This window comes from Sarcophilus harrisii, chromosome 1 (assembly GCF_902635505.1).
Source record: "Sarcophilus harrisii chromosome 1, mSarHar1.11, whole genome shotgun sequence".
NCBI classification, from domain to species: Eukaryota; Metazoa; Chordata; class Mammalia; order Dasyuromorphia; family Dasyuridae; genus Sarcophilus; species Sarcophilus harrisii.
The window spans coordinates 44,187,032-44,210,182 of NC_045426.1; the positions used below are offsets into that span (position 1 = coordinate 44,187,032).

The window sequence follows — 23,151 nt, forward strand, 5'->3', positions numbered from 1 at the left end:
AATGGGGTTACGTAGAGTCAGACACAACTGAAAAATAACTGAACAGCAGCAACAACTCCTAAAACAGGAAAGGATTCCTGAAAATGGCTTTGAGCACGGTTCAAAAGAAGGAAGAGAACAGAGAACAAACACAAAAGCATAGGATGAATGGCAAGCAGATTAGTTTGGTTAATTTAAGGAATCTCAGCTGGGCAGAAAGAAGTTGATTGAGGGCAACCAAGTGAAGACTTCAAAGATCAGGAGGAAAATTGGTCAAGTTAGGGAATGGGAAACCACTGTATGTTTTTAAACATAAGCAATGCCAGTGATTTGTAAAACAAATGATTTGACCCATAGTTCTAGGAAGCATTAGAGTCAAAAAAACAAATATAAATCGTGGTGTGTCTATACTTACACTTAGCAGTATGTACCAAGAAATATGAAGCATGGTCCCTGTCCTTGAGGAGTTTATGGTTTTGTTGGAGAGTTAAAACAAATTGGAAAGGATTAGTAGTAGATAATAATTGTTTAAATATGTAGTATAAACTAAATGATTTAGAGACCTACTGAAAAGTAGGTCTATAAAACGATGAGAATTGACTTTGAAATATGGAATTAACCCAGCTACTCCGTAAGAATTGGCTGGTTATTTGACTAAAACTATTGGGAAGCCAATCTGACAGAAATTAGATTTAGACCAACACATTATGCTACATACAAAGAGAAACTCTAAATATATGAATTATCATATCATAAACATATCATTACATATCATAAATAAATTAGAGGAACAAGGGGAAAATTGCCTTTTATATCTGTAGACAAGTGACCAAACAAAGGATAGGGAGAATTACAAAGAATGAAACATATATTTTAATTGTAAATTAAAAATCTTTTGCACAAAAAAAACCAATACAGCTAAAATTAGAAGAGAAACAGTTATCTGGGGGGGGAGGGGAATTTTTGCATTAAGCTTCTCTGATAAAATTCTCTTTTCCAGGACATAAGGAAGTGACTGAAATTATTAAATATAAGAGTCATTCCCTAACTAATAAGTAACCAAAGAATTGAATGAGTAGTTTTCAAAGGGAAAAAAAAAGTCAACTGCCACATGAAAAAAAAAAAAAAACCTCTACAAACCACTAATAATTAGAGCCATGCACAATGCACATTAAAGCAATTCCGAGGCTCAATCTCAAAATCATACCCATCAGACTGGCAGAGATGACAAAAAAGGAAAATTATACATGTTGGAGAAGCTACAGGAAAGCAGACTCATTAATGCACTGCTAATGCAGCTATAAACTGATCCAATTGTTCTGGAAAACAATTTAGAACTGTGCTGCAAAAATTATTAAATAGTACCTATCCTTAGATCCAGTGATATTACCATTAGGCCTATATCCAAAGAGATCCATGAATTAGGAAAAAATGCAAACAAGATTTATGGCAACTTTTTATAGAGGCAAATGTCTGAAAGTTAAAGGAAGTACCTATCTACTGCTGAAAGATTGAACAGATTATAATATATGAATGTCATGAAGATTTTTATAACTTAAAAAATGACCCAAAGAGATGTTTCAGAGAAATGTGGGAAAATTGGTGTGAAGTGAACAGAATCAAGAGAACGAATGTACAATGACAGCAGCATTGTAAAAAAGAAACAACTTGAGAAGGTGGAAGACATGTAGGTAGACATTCACATGGTAGATCTGTAACAGACACAGATCAAGTAGCAGGGCAATTGGCCAGGAGGCTGTTGATAAGTAGAGGAGGTGACGAAAGGAGCTGGGCTTCCAGCTGACTCCAAATCTAGCCTGAGTTCCCTTTGCCTTTCATGTAAGGGTGTGTATGTGTGAGTATAGATATATATATACATACACTTTTTCATATATACACATATATGAAGAGAACTTTTCCTAACAGATTGTAAAGACTAATGAAAAACCAAGGATTCCTCTTTCATGTACTATAATAGACCAAGATGCACATAATACATGTATATGTAATACATATATTATACACATATGTAACAAATACACATACATGTATGTGTATACTATCCATAAATATGCGTGTTTGTTATATGTTGTATGTAACAAATATATAATCCATAAACATGCATATGTATAATATACATATAAATATGTGTGTATATGTTATATATATGTGTGTGTGTGTTATAGGTTTTATATATATAAATACATGTAATACATATATGTGTATAATGCAAATATAAATGTCTGTTATGTTATGTATAACATACATGTATATGTATGATGCACACAAATGTGTTATGTGTTATAAATAACAAATACATATACACATATATGTACAATACACATATAAATGTGTCTTTATGTGTTATATGTATAATCTATATATCACATATAAATGTATTATGTGCATCTTGATCTATTATAGCACATGAAAGAGGAATCCTTGGTTTCTCATTAGTCTTTACAGTCTGTTAGGAAAAGTTCTTTTTATTTTCCTCTCAAAGACAGTATTCACCTCCAGTGTCTCGGTCTACAAATCTTCTGGAGGTTGATTGTAAGGTTAAGTGCTAGCCGTGTTACTTTGGGGTCACTGAAACCTCTGGCCCAGTGCCGGGTTTCTGCCTCAGTAATGAGGACTTACAGGAGTCTCATGAGCTATCACCTGATAGGGGATTAGTGGCCTGAGAGCACCCTCACTACCCCTGCCTCCACAAAGACTCGAATGGACAACACTGTGCTCAAAGCCCGCTACACTGGCAGTGCTTTGAGAATGCCAGCCTCTGGCTAATTTTGCTTTACCCTCCCTGCCATTCTTTGGCTGAACAAATCTAAAATTATGGCATCAGAAAGCTCGTAAACATGAATTTAAGGAAGCTGTGTGTTGTGCAGGAGATGAGGGCTACAAGGGGAAGCTGAAGTATAGTCGGTCTTTCAACACTGAATTTCAGCACAAAGTGTCTCTTAACAGGTCATGGAAAGCCCAAGCGTACCACCCAACTCAGGTGGAGGCTGCTCCTAGTGCCAGCCTGGGTCATTGGGAAGGGAAGTAAAGGAAGTCGGCTCAGGGACAATGGAACTGAGCCCCAGCTCCCTGGAGTCATTTCAGGGCTGTTCAGGCTTAGTCACCAGTTGCTGGGGGGTAAGGGTGTGGAGAACAGCTTTCAGTGACAGAAAAACTAAGAGCTATATCCCATAAACCTTTGGAAGAGGTTGAACAAACTGGCTATCTGCCACCCCCCGTCCCCCAGAGAAAAGTCATCTAACCTTTCAGAAAGCCCCCTCTACCCCCAACCAGACCAGAATTATTTTAATGTAAGTAAGGTGACAAAAAGTGGGCAAATGAGTAATCCCAAGGATGGGAGGGAGATCTGCTGTGAAAGAACTGCTGTTATTGCAGGCTCGCCATTAGCATCCCTAGCTCTGCTTTTTAATAAAAATGGTTCCCATAAGCTCTGAGAGCCACTTCACAGAGACTAACTGACCTCTTACCTCTCTACTGAAAGTGACTTTTAAGGCCGAGTGCTAGGAAGTGCCCCATCCTGTGCCGGCCTACTTCTGTCTGGTGATTAATAGGATGGTTGTAAAGACTGGAGTCCAGATGCCCCTGAATATATGAGAATCTCTGTGTCTGCCAGACCAGTTCTGCATGAGAAAAATCATCCAGTTAATGGACTGACATCATAGTTAGGAATTTTTGTTGTAGTGGAGATGCAAGGTTATCCTAAGCATCCATACTACCCTTGTAGGACCAGGGATGCTTGACCTTCTGGAGGGTTGAGCCCCTTCAGCAATCTGATGAAGCTTGCAGACCCCTTCTCACAAAAAAAGTGCTTAAACGCATAAAATAAAACATAGGCTTATCAAGGAAACCAGTTCTGTTGAAATGTAGTTATCAATTTTATTTTATTTTATTTTATTTTGAGTTCTAAAAGTTTGAGAACCAAAAGTTCTTGGAGTCCAAATCTAGTAAAACAAGTTTCTTCCTTTCCAGGCTTCTTCACCAATTTTTTTTCTTATGTTGAGAATTCCTATAAGATATGAAACCACCATTGCCACATTGTAAGTTTTCAGCCTTTCTTTGCTGATTGGCTCGTGGAATGCTGTGTTCCGTTCAGTGCATTTGTATCCCGGAAAGGGTCGGTGTCCATAGAAACTTCAGAGGTTAATAGTGCTAGAAAAGACCTTACCACTTCCTGGGGGCCCAAGAGAACTCTCACTTCCAGAGAGATGAGGCATTAGAAGGAATTGGGCATTGTGGCAAGGCTGGCAGCTCCATGGCTCAGAATCTTGAGAATTTCTCATACTTGTTCAGCACTCTCCTCCTCTGGGCTATCTCTCCCTCTCCTTCTCTACCCTAAGGGCACTGGAGCTGCCAGCTCCAGGTTCAGTGCCCAGAATCCTATGGAACTTCAGTATTTCAGATAATAATGAGAGCACTTAGATGGCTCTTCAAGGATTGCAAAGGGCTTTACATACATTATACCTTTTTCATCTGATCCTCACAACAATATCGTAGTGGATACTCAATCATGATCTTTATTTTACAGAGAAGGACTATGTAGCTGAGAGAAGGTAAGGGATTCCCAGAATAACACATATAAGTGTTTGAGGCAGGATTTGAAGGCAGGTCTTCTGACTTGAGGTCAGTCCACTCCCCCCCCTTGCTACCTCCAGGATAATGTATAGTCACACAGAAAAGGGATAGGGAGCTGGGCCTAGAAGTGAACAGGTAGGCTGATCGGGAAATTACAATTTAAGGAATGATACTTCCCCTCCCTCAGCTTCTTAAGGCAGGTCTGTATTCTTTCTGGTGATGAGGTATGACTCCAAGTCGTATCATTCTATGTTAAATTAGTCTCAAAAGGGTGGAAGTTGGAGGTCACCCAAAGAGAGAAAGTGAAATGAGTGACAAAAACGGAATTATGTGAAAGAAGTCATCAAGAAGGATCATTTGAGAAATCAACAGTGGCAGGAAAAAATCATGCCATAGTCATGTGGAGAGTGTAAGGGATGCCCAATAAACAGCCTCCATGTTCCACTGGTATCTATGAAGGGTCAGGAAAATTCCAGGAAGATCTCCAGCAGGGGTTGGATCTCCTATAGTGGACTGACAGGAGGACAGGGAGGAATCTCAGGATCATCCAATATGAATGGGTTGCAGTTTGCATCATTGGAGAGAATACCCATACAGTGAGATGAGATATCCATTGGTATATAGACCATATACAGAGGTCCTCAAACTTTTTAAATAGGGGGCCAGTTCACTGTCCCTCAGATTGTTGGAGGGATGGACTATAGTAAAAACAAAAACTTTGTTTTGTGAGCCTTTAAATGAAGAAACTTCATAGCCCTGGGTGAGGGGGATAATCGTCCTCAGCTGCTGCATCTGGCCCACTGGCCGTATTTTGAGGACCCTGCATAAGATAGCCAGCAGGCAAGTGGAGTGTGAAAAAGAATAGTGGCAGGAAATGTTGCTATTTCTGTCTTCATGGCTATTCTGGAACATGCTACTCTGGATTACTCTCTTCCAAAGGCACAACCCACCTTGACCAACTGTTGGAATCCCTCGATCAATGGCAACTTAGAAATCCCCCCAGCAGAAAAATGGATATAACTGTGATCGTACCATCAATTAAATACAACATACATTTTATTAAACACCTGCTATATGCAAGATTTTGCAGATGTAAATAAAGTTTATGGCAGGGAGGCTTTGTCAGCCTAACAGGTGGGTCTGGAAGGGAAAGGAAATAAGCATTTATTAAGCTCCTACTATGTGACAAGCACTGCACTAAGTGAACTGCCTTACAAGCATCATCACATTTGATCCTGACAACAACCCTGGGAGATGGGTACTATTATTATTCCCACTTCACATTTAAAGAAACTAAGGCAGATGTCATACAGCTAGTAAATGTATGAGACCGAAATTAAGCTCAAATCTTCTTGATTTCAGGCCCAATATTCTACTCGTTAGGCCACCTAGATAGAATGAAACAGATAAAGAAATAATTATGATGGAAAATAGAGATTAGGGCAAGAGTGATGAAGGGGGAGAGAGAGGTAATTTTTAGCCATGAGAAGAGGTAGACTGGGCCTTCAAGGAAAATTTGGGGAGGAGTTGAGTCGAGGTGAGGATGATGGCAAGCTCCAGACCCAGCACAGGGACCAAGAACAGGGAGGTGGGGGAGGTCAGCACAGTAGTGTGAGTTGGAAATGAGTTCTGTTTGACTAGCAGGTCAAATGCACAAAGGGTAGTATATATAATAGGGCTCAAAAGGGGAAGAATTTTCTGAAAGGCAAAGTTCCTTTCACCAGTTCTTTTTAGTATCAAGGTCACCACTCCCTTTCAAAGCAGAAATGGATTTGATAGTTACTATGACATTATGTTGAGGAACCTGGTTACCTTGCGGGTAGGTACTACATGGCTTCTTTGGTTTTTCCCCCTTTCCAAAAGGTCTAGAGGTGTGAGTTTAACCAGTCAGGGTAGGAACATATCCCTTTGAGAGTTTGCAGTGGATCGTCCCATTGTCATGGAAGCACATCCATCCACAGCTTTGTCCTGTGAAGAAAGAACGATGCACTTTGTGTGTGGTACCTTGTGACAGAATAATGAGTTCTTACAGTTCTCTGTGAGCAGAAACTAGAAAAAGCCTCTCCCAACAAGTGTCACTATTTGGATGCCTTTCAGTGAACTGTCTTAGAACAAACTTAAGTATATATAAACTTCAGTATAACTTTTCATTAACTTTAAACATTTACTTTTTTAAATAGTTCAAGTACCAAAACTTTTTACCCCCCAAAAGGGTAAAAACTGATTAAGAGAACTAGAAGGCCCCTCAAAGCAATAGGAAGATTCCTTTTGGTAAATTTATAGGAAGACAGGGACAAGATTTACTGAGGATGATGGTATGGATGGACTGCAGTCTGCATCTTGGAACCATTTTCTAAAAAATAATAATAGTTAATATGTATATAAATATGTCATATATAAGTTTTATATCATTTGATAAGATTGTAGGTCCATTGCCATAACTAATACTAACTGTTAAAGTGCTGTGAGAATGATTTCAGAAAGTCATGCTCCACTATGTTTTACTTTCATCTCAGAGTAGGCTAATTATGTAACAGCCTGAAGCAATTATCTTAACCTTTTCCATTTTCTTGTTTTATTTTTTGAATGATGGGCTTTTTTGTTTTATTTTTATTATCACCTTAATTTACAACTATATTTCTCCCCCTACCATATCTAGTGAGTCATTCCTTGTAGCAAAAGTGAACTACAAAGAAAATAAACCTGTTCAACCGTAGCAGTCAACTAAATCTGACAGCAGATGGAATGGTCCACACCCCTGATCCTCCACCCTTCAAAAAAAGGCAGGAAAGTGCATCTTCTCCAAGTCACCTGTAGTAGCACTGTAGCCTTAAGATCAAATCTATGAAGTTTAACAAGAACTCCATCCACCAAGTTTCTCCATATTTAAGTGACAGCCTATTAGGCAAATACAGGAGATAAGCCAGCCCTCAATTACACATTCCCTCAGTAAGCCAGAAGCTCAAGGAACTCAGATGGTGAATAATAAAAGCTGACTCTTAGACACAATTTTGTGTTTAAAAAAAAAAAATGACTACCTCTTAACAATCTTGTGAAGTATTTTGAAAAAGTATTACTATCACTTTTTATAGAGAAACAAACTGAGACCCTAAATTGTTATACAGTTTACATGTGCCAGGTCCTGAACTTCAGACCTAAAAGCTCAAGTTTTGGACTGTTGGATCCAATATTCTTACCACAATTGCAGAGTTTTCTGTTTTTGAAGAAGACAGAATAAAAACTGAAATTTAAGATAATCATTTATTAATTTAATATGGATTCCAGCCTTCTACTTGCTCTGAGATTTTGATTCACGTTTGCTAATGCTTTGGTTTTTAGAGGAATTCTTCTTGGGGGTTGGGGGAGCTGGGTATTGAAAGCCAGTTTGGTATAATGTTTTTCATTCATTTTTCAGTGGAAGGTCTTAACCTCCCAAGCTATTAATGACCCAAAGGGTCCATTTTTCTTCCTAGAAACCTTTGTCCTTTCCTCCAGCATAGTAAATTAATTATCTCTCGCTCTTGTCCTAGCTTAATGTAGTTCATGTGACAGTAGCTCATTTGCAGTGCTCCTTCCCCAAGTTAGCTTGAATTTCCAAGAATACATCAAAACTGTATAAGACAGGAGGGTATGGAGTGCTCGGAGCTGGCATATAGGAAACATGACTTGTGCTCATAAAGAAATCAGATAGGGCAAACCAAACAGACATAGGCGTGCACCGGGGCACACGTGTGCACACTGAGAACCTTCGTGGTTGCAGTAAGCCTGTTGACTTTGGTCTTCTGGTCACATCTGGTTTCCCAGACTCAGGCTGGCAAATCTCCCAGGCTCCTGTTCCTCCCTGGCTTTTTCACCTCCTCAGAAGTGCTGGGTTAGCCATTGCAAGGAAAGCAGCAACTCCCCAAAAGGGAGGGGAAGGACGGCTGCGGGTGGAGGGTGTGGGTGGTTGAAGGAATCTCTGGAGAGAGATTCACTGTCTAATCCAGAAGTGACCATAAATCAGCAAGAAAGAAGCTTAATGTATTCAATGGATTTTAATTCTCAGAGCTATTGCCAGAGTTGCTACTCATGTGCAATTGCAGATGTTCATTCAGACGACCCAAGTTTCACAAAGACCAGGGACTGGCTCTGCCAGAGTGTTTTCTGGGAAGCACATTAGTTATAAGTCTTAAACATTTGATAGCTGAATTGTTCTTGCCGTCTTCTCCAACGGAACTTAATGGTCAACTTGAATTACTTGATAGTCCCCTGGAAAAATCAGGTGACAGGAGTGGATGTCCTAAGTAAATGAAAGGGGAAGGATAGATTCACTTAAACCACAACCAGACACAGACTCCCACACCCAGATGACTAATCTGAATTGGGTACAACTCCCTAATAATTAAAACATTAGAATGGCTGATCTGTGACCCTTCCAAGCCAGTGTAGCTTTTTCTCACAGAATGGCCTTTCTCTGAGATATTGCTGTGGCTGCTTTGGGCGCCTACCTTCTTTAGCAGTTCTCCTCAATGGGGACTTTATTCATGATATATTGAATTTTCTTAGCTCAGAAAAGTACAGTGTTCTACAAGTAAAATGAAAGCAGTTGGCTTTCAAAAGCAAAAATAATGTGAGGAAGGAGGGGATGCAAGGCTCAAGTGCAGCATCTGGTCCTTATACAATCAGGATAATTCTAAGTGTGCAAGAATACACATTCAGGCAATCCTAGGCAACATGCATAGAGTAATCGCATACAGGTGACCACACTGGCAGTGACTGGACTTCAGCCTTGAAAGAAACTCAAGGGAAAGAGGGATGGAGAGAGAGAATGTGAGCGTATTTTAGTATCTAACCAAGGGTGGACATTTTCTGGATGCACAATACTATCACAAGTAAATGGGAAGGAACAGCTAAGAGAAATAGAAAGCACTGGACAAAGGGACCAAGGCATGTGCGAATATTTGCAGGGCTGTGCCATGGAAGAAGGATTCAATTTTTTTCTTCTTGGCCCTAGAAAAGACAAAAAGGAACCATAGGACGAAGAAGCGGAGGGTTTCCATCACAGATTTAGAGCTGGAAAAGACTTTAGAGGCCATCAAATCAGGGAGGTGCTGGTAAATATTTAACAGCCAGCTCTATAAACAAGCAAAAAACGAGAGCACAACACACTTTTACATTTACTTGGCATTTTCAACATTCTCTCCACCACTTTCTTAAGCTTAGGAGATCAACAAAACAATAAATCAAACCAGATTTGTAGCATTTGCCAATATCTCAGGTGTAAATGCTCCCATTGAAAGTTTAACAATCAGTTCTCACAAGCTGGTACAAGCTGGCTCCAGCACATACCTGGTCCAACCCTTTCATGTTACAGATGAGAAAACTAAGATCCAGACAGTTTCAGTAAGTGACTTGCCTAAGGACATACTGTTTCTGAGGCAGGATTTGAACTCGGGTCAACAAGCCTAGAATCCTTCCACCAGGCCACCCAGCCATTTTCTGTGTAAGGAAAAAAATACTTGAGCTCCTCAGAAGAGATGAAAAGGCGAGAGGTGAAGGTGAGATTAGCTGAGGTGGTAGAAACAAGGGCTGGTGTCTGGTGGGATAGAAAGCAGGCCCCTGGAGATTGGGCTTGAGAGAACTATTCAAAGAGCAGCAGAATGCCCAGAGAACAGGAGAGTTATGTGAAGGAAATGTTCATTTCATGAGGATTCCTGCCTCCCCACCAAAAATGGGGATCGACCTGATGGGAAGTGTTCAGGGAAGACCTGTGGCCCGGCACAAGGACATGTGTTTGATTTCAGGAGGTCCCAGATGCAAAGCCCTGGGAGCTGCCCTTGGCTGTTGGGTGAGGGGAAAGAGAATCCCAGCAGCAGGCAAAGGATCCAGGAAATTGCCAACTGCTGGGCTTGTGGGCAGATGTGGAATGGGGTTGAAACTTCCAGCCTGGAATTCTCCAATGATCTGGGAGGGAGTCAGGGAGTGGCCTGGGTGAGATCCCTGAGGAGCTGCTGTGGACAGCTTGAGATCTGGGCTCATTTTCCCTCTAAGAACTCCTCACTGAATGTGAGAATGTGGCTTATGCTTCCACAGAGCCCTGCGTCCCAGAAAGGTTTCTGCAGCAACATGGCCCCACAGCTGAGTTCATGTCTGGGAGGAGAGATCTGGCTTTGGCTCCTTGGCTGCCTTGGGGTGGAGAGCATGGGAACAAGCTCTCAGAGGGGGCATAGCTGAAGCTTCCCCACCCAGATTTAGAAACTGCTCTGGAGGCTATGATGTCATTGCCATGTATTGAAAGCCTTCCCTTCTCCCCTCTCCCATGGGTTCCCCGCTCTTCCTCTTCAGCACCCCCCACCCACCCACAGGGAAGGCTGCCAGGCATTTTTTGTCCACGGGTAACACCCATCAGCTGCCCTGGCAGAACCCATATGCCAGAATGGGGTATTTTGGTGAGTCAGGTGCACGGAGAAACATACGTCAGGGAAGGAGGTGGGAACGGAAAGAGAAAATCCAGTGAACCCAGGGAGTCAGAGGGAAGACCAGATTTACTTTGATCTCTGCCCTCACTAGCCGTGTGGTCCGAGACAAATGATTTCACTTCTTGGGAGATTCCATTTCATCCTAAGTAACTTATCCGTGCTGCCCACCTGGCAGACTTAGCAACAACAACGAGGAGGAAATGAGATCTGAGGGGAGAGTTCTGGAATTGAAGTCACTTCATTCTCAAGCCAGTGACATGATCAGGGTGACCCTGGACAGGTCACAAACCCCTGGACCTCATCTAGAAAATGAGAGAGCTAAGACTAACAAACTTTTGAGGTCTTGCTATCCAGAGGTCTTTGGTTCTACAAGTCTCACCTAGGGAATTAACTGCAACTGAAGTTGGGTTATGTCTCTGTGTGTTAAATCTACTGCCAGCCTGAAAATGCCTTCCACCGGAGCTATCACTGACCTCCTTTGCAATCTGTAATATTCAAAACTTTGTCAAATGAATTCACTTAAAGATTATCTATAAGCATATGTATACTTACATGTCATAGGTGTGTGAGCATGTGTGTGCATAAGAACATATGTTAAAATGACCAAAGAACATTTTAAGATGCATTTTTAATTCCAGTATCAACCCTTTAAATTCAGAGTATAAGTAACACTAGTTAGAATGCCTTCCCTGTGTAAGACATGAAATGCTAAACAACTACAATTCATCCCGGTTCTTCCTGCTTCCAAAAAGTCTGCGTTGCCTTCAGAGCCTCTGTGATTGGGCTGGGGTCAGTGTAGCAATCACAGCTGCCCGGGTAGAGGTATCAGCGCCTTGCTACTTGGTAACTTGGGGTAATTTACCACCTCTTTGTGCCTATGGACTGATTCATCTTTTTTTTTTAATAGCTTTTTATATACAAAACATATGCAAGGGTAATTTTTCAACATTGACCCTTGCAAAAACTTCTGTTTCAACTTTTTCCCTCCTTCCCTCCATCCCGTCCCCTAGATGGCAGGTAGTGACTCATCTTTAAAGTCAGCAGATTTAATTAACTGATCATCATATGTGCCCAGCACATTTTATCAGGCTGTTCTCCAGGTATTTTCTTTCTCCTTTATTGAATACTCAGTCATAAAGGACATAATTTTTATTTATCAAACAAACTCAACTTAAAATTAAACTTAATTTTAAAATTAAAAACTTAAAGGTAAACTTTGTAGTTCCCCCAATGTAAGGCCTGGCTTCAAGATTCTTTTTACAATCATGATTGCTAACTGTATTTTCCCCCATTTATTCTATTCTCTCTCTCCTTTTACCTGGTCCATCCTCATAAATGTTTTGCTACTGACCATTCAGTCCCTCAATATGCCTCCTCTTTTATCACCCTCCCCTTTCCCCTTCCCATTCCCCTCATATTTTCTTTCAGGGTAAGATAGATTTCTATAACCATATTGAGTATGTATGCTATTTCCTCTTTTCAGCCAATTCTGGTGAGAGTAAGGTTCATTTGCTCCCCCTCTGTTCCCCAGCTCTTCCCTTCCACTATAAAAGTTTTTTCATGCCTCTTTTTCTATGGCAGATAATTTACACCATTCTCCTTTCTCTTTCTCCCAGTACATTACTCTCTCAACCCTTAATTTCATTAAGGTCAAACTTTTAAAATAGGACACAAAATACTAAATTTTTTGGAGACATCATGGTGGGCCCATCTTGTAGCCACACCTGTGATGATAACAAAGATACTTTTCATCCCCAAAATTCTAACTAGGAATGATAGAAGGCAAGTTATATTTTATGGAGTCTTGAAAAAGAGAGGTAGTCTCTGGGGACAAAAGTGGCCCAGACTGACTGGATGACCAGCATGTTAGATAGTTAAAATGTAAGGAACAAATACAAAGGCACATAAATGGAAAATCAGAAGCAGTGAGGGCAACCTCCAAGAGGTAGGAAGTTTGGCAAGTTGATCCCTAAGCTTGAGAATAAAAGAATTTATGGTACCTCTACCCAGAATTCTCTCATGGTCCAATTTTAAATAATTTCTTGATAGTATACATTAGGGCAGGAATTCTTAACCTAAAGTTTGTGACATTTAAAAATATATATATTTTAACAACTCTGTCTGCAAATGATTGGTTGAAGTCTCAGGTATTTTATTTTATGTGTTTAAAAACCATTCTGACGAGATGTCTTTAAGCTAACCAAATTCCAAAGAGGGAAGGGATCTATAACACACATGAAAAAACAATTAATGTGCTGCAGCGTTCATTAAAGTGACACTATCACACTTTCTTTTCTTTCCCTGCAAGTAAAACCACCCTGTAATTAACTCAACAATTACAGAGCACCTCTTATGTTGGAGGATTCTTGTTAGGGGGGATTGGCAAATCTTTCTGGGAGAGAATTTGGATCTATAATGTTATTGCTATGGAAAATTCCTTCTCCTAATACATATCAGAGACTGTTCTGTAATTTGAAGTCTTAAAAAAAAAAAAGAGTTTCTGGAAGTACTGAAAAGTTGTTATCTTGCCCCAATATTGGACACATGTCATCTTGACTGGGTGGCTTGACTCAATCAAGTAAGGTACACTGCCTCTCATTAAAGGAGGATACAAATTAAAATGTCATAATCCCTTCCCTCTCACTGGCCTAAAATCATTTTATGAAGTTTAAAAATAACATGCCTTTTTCTATCACACAGTATCATATCATGAGATACCCTGCATGTATGTAACTTTGCATAACTCTAAAAGATATAAAAAGTCCTTTCTCTTGAAAGATCTCAAAGCATCTTGTCCAACTCTCCATTCCCTAAATTAATCCATCTAAATTATGCAGCAAACGTAGAAATAATCCAAATATAATTAGACAATATTTATAAAGTGCTTTGAAGATAGAAAGCTTCAGTTAAGGAGTGCTACTGTTTGTTAAAGGTAGCGTGATTGCTGAACCATAAAGAAAAAAAGAGGATATCTAATTGAAACTACATGGAAAATTGTATGAGCAGAATATAATTACCCATTTTGGAATTGGCCTGGTTTGAAAAGCTCACTTCCCTTGTGGTTGGTGGATAAACTCATGGGGTGGTAGTTGTTACCCGAGCAGGTGCCATGCCATGTGCCCATTGTCCAAGGCCTCAGTTCCAGGAAGCTAGCCCACTTTGGCTTTCTCCTTTCAGGCCTACTTCCTCTCCGGCACCCCGGGTCTAGCCCATCTGACACAAAGACCGCCACCTCCATCACTTGTGACCCTGAAACAACCGCAGGGAACAATGGTGTTTCGTTTTCCTTGGAATTTCATAAGAGATGGGTGTGTCTCCTGTGTCCTTTGTATGCCATACTAGATGATCCAAGAAGAACCATTAACCACAGTGGCGGCTGGTAATTAGGAACTTCAGCCCAGCTGTTGATGATATAACATGTCCTATTTTAGCAAAGACACTCAGAGCTGAAAAAATAGAACCAGATTGACACCTAAACTTGGGAGGAGAACCAGCAACCTTAATATATATTAATTATTTTGTGAAATGCCAATTTTCATCATTCCTTTTCCCAAAAATTAAATAAATGGACTTGTAGATTGAACGTCCCATTGGGAATGAAGATAGTTAGGTTCTTGCCTTAGCTTTTGTCACCAGATCCAGGGCCTACCTAGCATGACTTGGACCAAGCCATTTATATGTATTTGTTTGTAAATCAGAAATAATCCCAATACTTTTACTGTCACAAGTGGATGAAGGAATAAAATCTCTGTGTGTGTTTACATACAAGATAATTTCAGAGGAAAAAGGTTACTAACAGCTGGAGGTGAGAATGAGGAAAGGCCTGTTATCTAGAAGGTAATACTTGAGTTAATCCTCAAAGGAAGCCAAAAATTCTAAGAACTGGAGGTGAAGAAGAGGTTGCATATCTGGAATGAGACCTGTGCACACGCACAGAGATGAGAGATCAGATATTTTTTCATTAATAACCCACAGGCTCATTTGTCTGGAGCATAGAGTACTAAGGTAACTCCAGTTTCAGTGATCTCTTCCAAAGAGATTATAGCTAATGTTGTAGTATGTTAATATCACTCTTTGAGAAATCTGGGAGAAAAAAAGGATTTTTAACTATCATTCCGGAGAAACCGTTAACTTCAGCATTTGCAGAGAAGGCAAAAGGGGGGGGGGGGGCAGATAAGAAAGATTATTTGTTTTATTTAGTCATTGTCTTACTGAAAAAAAAATTTTCAGAAAAGATTTTACCTTAAAGGAGCTGAATGGTGGGATTGTGTCTCTAGAATTGAGAAGTCATCTCTCTCATAGCTGATGATGTAGTCATGTATCTGTATTTTTGTTTTATTGTTGATTATGCTACTAATAAATAGCATAGTCAGAAATTGATATTTATTTAAGTCTGTGGTTAATTGGAAGAAAGAGGCAAGTAAAGTTTATAGGAAAAGATTTTTCTTTGATTCATCAAATAAATAATAATCTGGGGCCGAGGACTCAGAGCTAATTGATGAGAAATGTTGAGTTTGAGTAATTAATAAAGAGATATGCCTTGACTGCCCTAAAACCTGGGATGAGAATAAATAAGAAAAATTAACCAGTAGCAGAGAGAGTGGTTTATCACTTCACCCAGGCTACAGATAAGGAGGGTGGACTCTACACATAAATACCAAACAAATGTTAGGAAACATTATTATAAATGGACATTCTAGAGTCAGTTAGCATTTTAAAAAATAATTACTATTATCTCCTCCTAGTTAAACAAATGGTATTCTAGCTATAGTCATAGAGATGTGAACTCCAGAATTATTACTCTTCTTCTGCCCTAGGAACAGCTTATTTAGCCAGCTCACAGTGAAGGGTGGGGGATATAAATTTTTAGATATTTTGTGATTTCCCTACTAAGCCAGATAAATACCACTATAGTAATATTTATCCTATTTAACCTGTGGGCACTTTCTGAAAGTATCTATTAATTGAGAGAAGGTAGGATTTATTCCCTGGGGCTTCCTATAATCTAAAATATTCACTGGGCCACAGTAAAAATCCACATGGAGAATTTGGATTATCTTCTCAGTATGCAAAAATGTGTGTTTTTAACTTGAAGAAACTTAAATGCAGAAGTGACATTTGGCTTTTGGGTGAAAAAGGACACTCTTAAGCTTAGCTTCAGTGGAATCTTCCAAGAAAGGGGAAAGGGAGAGGAGCTAGAGATAGAGAAAGCAAAAGGAAGAGAGACAGAGACAGAGAGAAACAAATCATTCCTATCTCCTCCCACCATAACAAGTCTTCACTTCATGTCCTGTTGGGTTCCCCTGAACTCCTGAAAACCATATTACAAACAAACAAAACACCTCACTAATCTAAACATCCCAGCTTGATCTGCACAGTCCTGTAGCCATGAGTGCAACACTGAAGACTGTAAATAAATTCCCCCGCTTGTGAGGTTTTCTAAAGTGGGAGGTTACCTCAATCATGGTTCTTTCTCAGAATAGCCTCTTCAGTTGAACCCAGGGAGAGTGAACACTTCTCAGAATGAATAATATTTGCATCATACAATACAACTTCCTTTTTTCTCCACCCTTTCTCCCCCCCCCCCCTTCCAATCATGGACATTTTGAGAGGCTGGTCAGTGCCGCCCCCATGTCTGCAACTTCAGTGTTGGCGTTTACAGGGACTTTTCCAACTTTACCTAGAAAAGAATTAACCAGAAGCCCAGCCCCTGTGGTTAGCCCGTTTCCGCCTGTGGCTTCGGTCCGTTTGTCTGCTCTGACAGAGGAAGCTCTCACTGTGACGGGAAGAGGGAGTTAACTGCACAGGCTGGATCATGATGCCTCAGCTTGTAGGAGGACCAGGGCAGACAGTACATAATGCCATTGGTATGTGGGATGCCAGCAGTGAGGGGCGGAGGGATGGAGGAGGGCAGAGACCCGGAGTGGCAGAGGAAGCTGGCAGCCACTTAGTGCATCTGTAAGCCTCACACACACCAAATGATGAACTCAACTCTGAAATCAAATCCCCTCTAATTAAAATGATTTTCACACAAAAAGTTGAGTTGAAGCTGAGCCACAGAGACATGGTATTTGACCTTGAAACGACATTAAAGCAGATTTCTCACAAATTGATAGAGCTTTGGAATCCCTAACTGGCTGGAGATCTGCGTGTGAACAGCTTAGCCGATAGTTAGGGTAATACAGCAGTTGTTTGCCTGGGCAGTCTGCACTAAAGTTATGTTGCAAAGGCTGGGCTAAATAGAAATGTAGATACTGTATCTTCAAAATAAACAAACCAAAAAAAACTTCTACCTCTCCCTAGAGAGAGAAATGATTTTAAAGGGCTTCACAAAATTCATGGAAGATTCAGGGGAGATTCACTGTGTAAATTCAAATATCAATCTGGCTATAATTACTAGAGTAAGGGCTGATCACTCGCTGCTCGTCCCAAGCTTGTCTGGACAGCCACCAGTGATATAAAGTAAATGAGAGGCTGTAGAGCATCCAGACTCAGTCCATGGGTCTCAGCTGCTCATAGTAAAACAAGGTGGACACCAGAGGTATGTTTCTAGACTTTACTTGGCAATGGACACTGACTATTTTTTTTTTAGATTAAGAACTAGAGAAGGGGGCAAGGCAAGAGTAGTGGCCAACTGGGGGCAGGGAGTAGGAGCAGAGAGAAGGAATGTTTATAGTGCTTGGGAAAGGAAAATGTTTAGCACACAGGATGTGAGGACTATAAAAGACTTCCCAGTTCCCTTTTCTGAACTGCTCTTTTGGCCAGTGGCATTGATAGCAATGCCATCCAAACTACCACCATATTACAAAGGAACCCGTCATAGGGCAGAACCCCCTAGGCTGGATGTGGTTTGCTTTGCAGTTAACCAAGAACAAGGAAATTCTTTCTGCCATCTTAGTTTGGGGGCTCATGGGAAAGAAGAGAGAGTGGGCTGTGGAGACCCAGAGAAACTAGCTATTATATTAACCCTTTTATATGTGGCCACCCGTCTTGAGAATGATGGCTGTTAGCCTTTCCTTGGACATTAAGGTGTGTGCTGACCTAAATCTTGCCGAGTTTATATGTTTAATTTTTTTTTTATTGAGTTGTTTGGAATTGAGTGACTTATCCAGGTTCATACAGCTAAGAATATACATTTAATTTTAATATTTCAGTAACACCCTTTGGTTTTTATACTCCACTAAGTGGAAATTTGTATAGTCAATAAAGCCCAAATTTGTTAAACAAGCAAAAGAATTAAAGATGACATGGAAACTGTGGTAACTAATGTAAAAGATAAAAAGTTTTTCAAGCAGCTTAGTTTCAAATTGTTTGCGTACCAAGAGTTAATAAGATAATTACAGATAAGTTAGATGGTCTGGCCATCCTGGCTTTCCCCTTTCTTCACCGTACATTCAGCCACAAAAAAGCCCCATCAGTTACTACTTTCCAGTGACTCTTATTACCATTCTTTCCTTTCTATTCCCTAGAAGACCAAAATGGGGGAGGTATGTGAAAAAGATCGGGGTATTTTGGTGGAAAAAAAATTCAGTATGAGTCAACAGTGTAATATGATAACCAAAAAAACTATCATGGTCCATTATTGAAGGCAACAAGAAAGATGATGGTCTACTGGACTCTGGCCTGATGAGACTACATAGAGACTGTCATATTTGGTTCTGGACACCAAACTTTAAGAAAAACATTGAGCAACTATGACATACAAAGGAAAGTTAAAAGGCTTGTGAAGGGCCTTTCATCATCCTGTATAAGGATCGATAGGAGGAACTAGGGATATTTAACCTGAATGATGAAAGGCTTAGAGGGAAAACATGAAGCATCTTCAGCATCTGAGGGACTGTAATGCAGAAGAGGGGAAAAAACTTGTTTTGCTTGACATCAGAGATCAGAATTGAAAAAAAAAATGGATAAATGTTGCCGAGATCCAGGTTCTAATTTGCTCTCAGGGAAATTTTGGTAATAATTATAGCTGCCCAAAAGTAAAGTGTTCTGTCTCAGGAGCTGTAGTATATTTCTCATCACTGAAGGCTGCGTAAGCAAAGACTGGGAGTAGCCATCAGGTAGAAGGGATTCCCTGTAAATCATGGATTGGATTATGTAATCTCTATAGTCCCTTGTGTGAGTCTATCTGGTCTTCAGTCCTACATACTACTACAGGAATCATTTTCCTGAAACAAAACTGGATCATACGTCCTGCACCAGTTCCCCCTTGCCCATAGGGTAAAATTTAGTTTCCTGACAAATCCTGACTTCCAATCAAATTGATCCACTAATTGTTCCTTAAACAGGCCTTTGCCTATATACATTTAGCTCATGTTATTCTCTATGTTGGGCTGCACTTCCTCCTTTCTCCAGCCCTCCATTAGCTGTCTGATTCTTGTCCTTCCCTTAAGATCCCCTTCTACTGTAAAGCTTTCCTCGTATTTCATATCATTCCCTCTTCTCAATAATTGTAGAACTTAGTGTCCAAACTACTCATTTGATACTTAATTCATCCAACTTTATGCTGCTTTTATTTTTATATATCAAGGTGCTTTTTTCTCCAGCTAAATTATCAGACCTTCAAGGACCTGCATTAGAACAACCTCTTTTCTTATTAGAATAACCTCTTCACTGGATTCCTTGCTTTCCTACCTTCACCCTCTCAAATCCATTCTTTGCATGGTTCCCCAGATCACCCTTCATAAGTCACTAGCCTGACCATACCATTCCCTTGCTGAGAGTTTGCAATAATTTCTTCGCCTGACATTTTAGGTTTTCAAAAGTCTGACTTTCAGCTTAATTTACCCTGTTTTCCATTTCAGCTAAACTGGATTAATAAGCTCTTTCCTGATCTTATTTTGCATTCTCTCAATTTTTGGCATTTTCACAAGCCCATCCCTCCCTCCCCCAGTCTCTACAATGCACACTCTTCTCCTAAAAACTCTTCTCTTCAATGTCCAGCTTAAGATATTCAATTCTTCCATGCTACCAGGAAGTCTTCCTTGATATCTCTCAGTCTCTGTCCCTGAGTCTTTCTCTTTTTGTTCCTCTTCCCCTCATCCCCTGATACACATACATGCACACTTGAGAGTAATTGCTCCTTCAAATTTTCTTAGAGTATTTGTTTAGTGAAGATTTACAGTCTCCTGCCTCTGGCTGGAAGCACTTGTTATCGGTCTGCCTTTTTCCGTCCTATAGGTGGGTATATTTTTCAAGGGAATAAGAGAAAGAATAAGGGAATTTGTAAGAGAAGCTGGAATATAAAAACAAAGAAGAAAAGCAGTTCTTCCTTTCAAGGATCTTCTAACAAAAAAGACAGCTAGTACAGTTTATATTGTTTAGTCATTTTTCAGTCGTGTCCACTTCTCAGTGACCAGTACCAGCAAAGGTACTAGAGTGGTTAGCCATTTCCTGCTCCAGCTCATTTTACAGATGAGGAAATTGAGGCAAGCAGGATGAAGTGACTTGTCTAAGATCACACAGCTAAGCGTCTTAAGGTCTGACTTGAACTCAGGAAAATGAGGCTTCCTGATTTCAGACTTGACATTCTATTCCTTATAGTACCACCTCGTTGCCCTAAGTACATACATAAGTACACATGCAACAAATTTAAAGATAAATAATACAAATAAATAATAATAACCTAAAAATAATAAATAAATAATATAATCAATGCAAAGTAGTTTTTATATATATGAAAGAGGGCACAAGTAGTTAAGGGAGATTGGGAAAAGCTTCATATTGAAGTTGGTGCTTAAATTGCATCTGGAGGGAAGAAAGGGCTTCTGTGAAGCAAAGATGAGGAAGAAATTTATGGCAGGGAGAAAGTGTCATGGATGTGGAACAGAGAGCTTAACTGGACTGGATCACAGAATAGAGTCAGGATTAGAGTACGGAGACTGCAGGGAGGAAGGTGATGGCCACTGAGGTTGAAAAGATGACCTGGGGCCAGGTAGCAAAGGGCATTTCTTTAAACAAAAGTTTGTTTTTGATCCTAGAAACAAGAGGAAATGACTGAAGTTGTTCTAGTGGGGGGGAGGGAGAAGGGCAGTGACTTGGTCAGATTATGCTTAAGGAGAATTACTTGGATAAAAGTGTGTAGAATGGATGGGCAGAGGAGGAGTTTTGAGGCCAGGAAATTAATTAGGAGGTATCACCATAACTCAGATGAGAGGTGGTGAGAGCCTAGACTTGGGGAGTAGAAGTGAAGAAGAAAGATGCAAGGGATGCTGTAAAGGCAGAAATGGCAAAATCAGCAGTTAAGTGGAAATGTGGGACAGTGGGGTGTTAGAAAATGGGTTCTCCAGGGGAAAAATTATGTCTTTATTGCTTTGTTGATTGTCTAGATTTTCTCCATCATATTCTTAAATCTAAACAATCAACGAGGCAATAAATCAAGGCTTAATTCATAAGAAGCCAGTTTCTGAGGTGGAATTGTTTACACTGAAAATTTAAGTCAGCTGTCCTCTCCTCTCCAGTAGGATGAGGGAGAATTGAAGACCATGACATGATTAAAGATCTGGGAGTGGGAGAGTAAAAATAGGATATGCTATAACCCTCAAAAGAAATGTGAAATCTGGAAAAGAGGTGGGTTTGGGGAGAAAGGTATCATTCCAAGTTCTGGACCTTCAAACTTTACTCAAGGGCCTGAACATAAATGCACCCCAAAAACATTTGGTAGTTCCTCTTTCCCCTTGTTAGATGTGCTACTTTCCTGAATGTCTCCTGTATATATAAGGCAGTCAGTATGTGTTCATTGATAGATGGTTGCTTATGTAGCAAAGGGATTCCTCATACTCCATTTCTTTAAAAAAACATTTTGAAGTTTAAACATTTGAGTCGACTTCCTCTCAGCATTCTTTGAATACTTGTATCACCTCTATTCCTTTGCTTTATCTCTAAGCTTTTTCCTTTTGGGGGTTTCGTTATTTGATTAAATTTTCAAAGTGCCTTTCTTCTCTATATGAAAAATATTAAATTGTTTTATACTAGCATAAAAAGGAATATTGATTTAGAAGAAGCCGTGGCCAAGTGAGAAGAGCCCTAAGTTTGCACTCAGAAGACCTGGCCTGTGAATACTGGCTCCGTATTTACTTGCTGTGGTCTCAGAGAAATCATTGAATCTCTTTGAACCTCAGTTCCTTCATCTCTAAAATGAAAATAATAATACTTGCTCCACCACCCTTAGTGGATTGGGGTATGGAAAACATTGTGTAAACTGCACAGTGCTACAGAAATGTGGGGACTAATTATCATCCCTTATAACTTTAAGCATCCTATAAATATCAACCATCCCTAATGTTGTTGGGAATACTTACAAATCCTGGACAGTCCTCTGAATACCCTTTGTAAGGGAAGACTAATTCCCATTTTTCAAAATAAGACAATGAAACTATAACTTTGCTTATTTCCTAAATGGGCAGATGAAAATATATATAAAGTAAATTCACTCAGAGAAGTTACAGAATTATACTTCTAAAGGTCGAACTGATGTCAAATTCCACCTAGTACAACCCCTTCATTTTGCTGATATGGAAATGAAGCCCAGGGTGATTAAATTACTTTACCAAGGTCACACAGGTGAACATCAAAGAGGCAAGCTTAGAACTAAGATCTTCTAAGCCCAAAGCCAACACTTCCTCCCCTGTATCATACTCCTTCCCCTGTACCATGTTCTCTTCAAGACCTTCTGAATATTTAGTTTTCAGACCACATTGAATTGTACTAATTAGAGAAATTACCAATCAATAACAGCCGTGAATAGGAAAAAGGGATTGCCAAGGGTTTAAAGGAGGTGAAAAAGGAGGTAAGGATTAAGACTTTAGGGAAGAAGCCAAATGTGGGGGGAAAAGGGAGCTAGAATTGGAAGTGTTGGGGCTTGAACAAATTCTTCCAATGTAAGGTTTCTATACCCAAGATCTTTGATAGTGATAGGCTGTATGTCAGCTTTGAAAACTGTGTCTGTTATGTGTGGACGCTTCCACGATTCATTCTCATTTTGAGGCATTTTGTGTTAGTAAACACAGGTTGCAAATGAAGAAAGACCATTTCTTAATATTTATGCCCTATCTACCTCTTGAAAACCAACAGATTATACACAAATAATGTTCTGTTGAATTCTTAGTGGCTGATGGTGAAT

At 39.9% G+C, this 23,151-nt stretch overlaps 1 protein-coding gene and 1 long non-coding RNA gene across 12 annotated transcripts in view; one reads left to right on the forward strand and one right to left on the reverse strand.

Moving 5' to 3' along the window:
• Positions 1-23,151, forward strand: part of ITPR1 (inositol 1,4,5-trisphosphate receptor type 1) — a 386,707-nt gene that overhangs the window by 347,190 nt on the left and 16,366 nt on the right. Inside the window, exons 62-63 of one of the 11 annotated variants that reach the window (XM_031954306.1) lie at positions 1,690-1,693; positions 8,692-8,731. The exons of the other annotated variants lie outside the window; for them this stretch is intronic. Coding sequence (XP_031810166.1) covers positions 1,690-1,693; positions 8,692-8,731 — 44 coding nt within the window. Of the gene's footprint in view, positions 1-1,689; positions 1,694-8,691; positions 8,732-23,151 lie in introns of those variants that run through there. 11 annotated transcript variants of the gene reach the window in all.
• On the reverse strand, positions 8,768-16,841 carry LOC105749587. The gene is made up of 3 exons (XR_001120629.3): positions 16,487-16,841; positions 14,048-14,279; positions 8,768-8,851 (listed from the first exon to the last, which is right to left on the reverse strand). It is a non-coding gene; the product is annotated as an uncharacterized LOC105749587 (long non-coding RNA).